This window comes from Gavialis gangeticus, unplaced genomic scaffold (assembly GCF_001723915.1).
Source record: "Gavialis gangeticus isolate Ggan-Ray unplaced genomic scaffold, GavGan_comp1, whole genome shotgun sequence".
Taxonomy (NCBI): Eukaryota; Metazoa; Chordata; order Crocodylia; family Gavialidae; genus Gavialis; species Gavialis gangeticus.
Window position 1 is genome coordinate 152,204,515 of NW_017728992.1, and position 4,471 is coordinate 152,208,985.

Sequence of the window (4,471 nt, forward strand, 5' to 3'; positions counted from 1 at the left end):
AGGTTTTTATGAGAATGAGATTATATTTTGACATTTGATGTAAAAGGAGTATAAGAAAAAACATCTGTGGTTGAGTCATTATAATAATCTTAAAACTTTCCTAAGAAAGGTATGCATTTTTTAGCCATTGTTATTCTTGTCATATCGGCTAGGAACAGACATTCAAGAAGCCTGAGCCTGAATTGATTCAATCTTTGCAGGTTAGTTTAACCTGGCTAGGTTGAACCAGTTTTTAACCGGACAGACATTCTCTGGACGGAGGAAATTCAGGCACATGACTGCAGTGGCTCAGGCTAGGAGCTGGAGAGTGCTAGAGCAGCCCTCCCTTCCCTTGTACAGTACTGAGCTGAGGTGGGGGCATGGCCAGGCCCCCACACAACCCCTGCCTTGGGAGGTCTGCCTGCACAGTCCCCAGGCTTTTCTTTGCTGGCTGCTCAAGGGGCAGGAATGTTTCCAGCCCCCAGCCCCCTGCTAGCACTCTGAGGCAACAGATGCATGTGTGCAGTGCATCTGTTGATGATACGGAGCTTTTCAGTCTCCCTCTCCCTGCTTCTTTATACTGGTCTGCAATAAACTGACAGGCGAGCAAGCCAGCAGGGGGCTGATAACAGTGATTATCACCTCACCAGCAAAACAGTAAGCTCTCTTCATTATTTCACACTCTTCTTAAAAAGCTCACTGGCTGACCAGTTGATTAGCTCCAAATAGCCCTAAGCAGTCACTGTTCTCTCTGCCTGCCCCAATGAAGTTGGAGAGAGAGACACACACAGATACCTCTCAGCATTAGCTAGCATATGTCATGCTTAGGGTCCATGGGGCTGAGGTCTGTGCTGTGGGAGGGGGGAAGGGGGGGAATTCCTGCTTAATCAGTGAGGGGTGGGGGTAGGGCAGGGGGAAGCCAGGCAGACCCTGCTGTGTCTGCAGTCTCTATTGGAGCTTCAGCCAGGGAGCAGAGGGGAGGGGCCAGCCCTGCTGTGGAACAGAGAGCCCTGCCTAGCCCAGAGAGCATGCCGGGATGCTGGGGGTGTCTGGTTTATTTTAAACCAGGAAGGGATTTGGGACATTGCATAAACTGGTTTGACCCAGATCAGTTAAGTCTGATATTACATTCAACCAGGTTTATCTCAAACCGATTTCAGCTATTTTCAAGCTGGTTTATGTGCATTGAGCATCTGTTTTGTTGCAGGTTTAAACCAGTTTCTGATCACTTGAACTGGTTTATGTGTAATGTCTGTTCCTAGCCAAAAAGAACTGTTACCAACTTTTGAGATGTAGGTTGTAGTTTGACTTGCACTCATTTTGCCCATAGAATTAATATTTTTATATCAGAGGTAAACAAAGAACAGGAAAGTGTATCCATAATCCTATAGTACAAATGCTCTACCTCTAGGAGCCATTAGCTGAACAGTACTATTTTAAGATTAATTAACCACTCATTTGTCCTAGAAACCTACCTGTCTGGGTACAAAACTGCAAACAGTCAGATGCTGTTACTAGGCTTTTTCTTTAATGATATCTGCAGTTGGCATAGGCAGGAGACATCAGACCATATTTGGACAGAATATGCTCTTGTGGGTAGAAGAAGATAGAGTACTTAAATCACTATTTGTGGTCTTGTTTGCTTTTTGAAGAAAGAAGAAAATGGATTTCTTTATTAATGGGAAACTTTAAATACTGGGCTAATAAAGAAAAAAAACAAGTCGGGTTTCTTTGTAACACTTCAGCTCCTGTTTTATACCCCTAGGGTATATTTGCATTATTTGCTCAAAGAATAAGGGCCAAAATCAAAGAATGCTCGTGTTTTGTTTTATTGTTCACTGCTTCATTTATCTTCTTTTATATCACCATATATATTATGTTCTGTTTTAATTTTGTGTAACTGGTAGAATGGATGTATGTTTTTACCCAAAAGTTATAAATTATATAAATGCTGTTATTTTATTTTAATTAATTTTTATGGATTTTACTATATAGTTTGAAACCTTTAATTATACTTCTACTATCTGGTACTGTTATTGGCCGTGTAGTTTTAACAGCTTTCTATACTTCAGAAACAAGCTTTTATTAGCCATTCTGAAAAAGAAGTTAAAAGTAAACTTAAGTGTCTTCTGGGTCTTTTAAATTTATTTCATTTATGTTTTCTTATCATGATAAACCTTAATTTTGCTAATGTGTTTTGTTATTGCATTGAATAATTTGCCCAGTCTCATAATAAACGTCCCAAGCAAAGAGTCTCACTGCTTCCATACTTGAGTGTGCATTTCATCGGGACTGTTCAACCTGTTACAGTATAGAGTCAATTATTGATTCAGAATTAGATGTTTGTGGGAAAATCAGTCATGTTGGGACAGGAATGGACAGGTTGAACTATACTAGTATACATCGCCTTGAATTTTAAATAGAGAGGTTTTTTTATAAGCTGTAATTTAAGCAGGATTCTAATCACAAGACTTTTCTTTTAGAGGAAATCAATCTTAATTGTTTGATTTAAAATTGTTATATTAGATATTTGCAACAGTGTTCCCTTAAATCTTATATTTTCCCTAACAATATTAGTCCATGTACATCTGCAAGTACATTTATCCTACTTTCTTTATATTCTTATAATAATAATGTAAATATTTGAGATGGAATATTTTGAGTAGCAAAGCTGGTAGATTCCGTACTTTTTCTCACCTAAATAAAATATTTTTCATTTCAAATAGATGGAAGACCTTCTGTTGATGGAACTGAAGGAGTTATATTGTGAAGACAATCCATTGCTTCAGAAACAGCCTGTTTGTGCCATACAAGAAGAAGACATTTTATCTCTTACTGTGAGCAATGAGAGAACTTAAATATTATCTTTAGTATCATTTTTAAATGTCAGGATTTGAAAAATCCTGACCAATATTGTTAAATGTTATCTGACTTTCTAGGTTGTTTCTTTGAACAAAACTGTTTAGTTCATTATCTTTTGCCTATAGGTATTGTTTGATTGTATCTGAATATAGCCAAAGCATCAAATAGAGGAAAAAGTGTAAAATTGGAACCTTCCTTTTACATTTTCATTTAACTGTCTTGGAAGTTCCTGATGTTAAGTGATTTCATAGATAATGTGGATGTAGATGCAGCCAAAAGATCCCGTGCCAGAACCCTGTGAGAATTTTGAGAGAGAGCCAAGTAGCTGTCAGATACTTTAGCTAAGTTACCTTCATTCTTGAGAATTCTGACCTAGGGTGCTATTTGGGAAAAAAAAAGTCTCTGTATATAATGCGGGCTTAATTGCTAGGTCATAAATAAACTTAAAATAAAACAAGCCTAGTGGTGAGAGAAGTTGCTATAAACGTTAACTACACTAAATAAGAATTAGTAAAATTATCAAATCAAGGTTGCAGTTAGAATCAAATCAACAAATACATGTAAAAATGACACTCAATTAAATCACCAGGTTGTCTAATACAGCCAATATAACAGATGTTTTCCAGTCTGTCTAGGAGTTTTAGAAGACACTATTCATTATGTTTTAGAATGTCCTTTATATAACAACATAAGGAGAAAATATTTATCACCGTTTTTGCAGAAATTGACATACTTCTGAAATAGAAATTAACATGGCTCCTGCAGCAAACAGATCCATATTTAGTAAATTGTCTTGCAATTTTTGCTTACAAGGCTGAAGTGATCAGAGCTAAACATCCTTTACTGTTGATATGACCAATAAACTTCATCACTATATTTGTTTTATACTGTGTTAATTGTGGACCCATGCACAACATTTTTATAGATTCATGATCTGATTTATCACTGTATTTGTACTTGATTATGTTAATTCTAGGAGTAGGAATAATGCTTTCATAATAGTTGGCCCTATTTTATTATTATATTTGCATTTCTGTTATTTTTGTTTAAATTAATATTATGGTTGTATGTCTGTTATGTTGTCTTCAGGAACATGGCTTTCATCCAGAATCCTTAATAATAAATAAATAAATAAATAAATAAGCGTACAGCCAATAATTACATCATTAGGTTAATAGAGGAGATGTTTCTTACAAATCTAGCCCCAAGAACTTACAGAGGTAGTTATCCATTAAATTCTGATGTGCTAAGGCTTTTAGGGCTCAATCAAGCTGTGCACTTCATTCCTAAAGCTTAGGCTTGTGTACCCATAGGGGAAATTAAAACAGAAGAGTTAGGGTATATTTTTGTGCAGTTGGGTCCCTGAAAGTGCTATACAGCTATGAAGTAACACATGTGCATGGGTGAAGAGCATTTTTTTAAATGGCTGATCGCATGAAAAGAAAAGTTAACTGTGGTCAAATCATTTATTAGAAGAAGGTGCTGTAAAGCAGAATGCTTTAGGGAACTTGTGTTCCCTCTAGGGTTAATGTTTCATATTTTGCAGGGCTGGGCTGGTGCTTGTGCCAGCCCAGCTTACCCCTCCTCCCAAGGGGGCTGTCAGCAGGAGGGGGAGGGAGCAGCAGGCTGC

The 4,471-nt window shown here is 37.2% G+C and overlaps 1 protein-coding gene across 3 annotated transcripts in view; it reads left to right on the forward strand.

Moving 5' to 3' along the window:
- LRRC69 (leucine rich repeat containing 69) overlaps positions 1-4,471 on the forward strand; it is a 137,965-nt gene that overhangs the window by 60,623 nt on the left and 72,871 nt on the right. For 2 of the 3 annotated variants that reach the window (XM_019527913.1, XM_019527912.1), the window contains exon 6: positions 2,706-2,816. In XM_019527913.1, coding sequence (XP_019383458.1) covers positions 2,706-2,816 — 111 coding nt within the window. Of the gene's footprint in view, positions 1-2,705; positions 2,817-3,107; positions 3,182-3,985; positions 3,987-4,471 lie in introns of all 3 variants that reach the window. The other variant, XM_019527914.1, reaches the window with a different exon arrangement.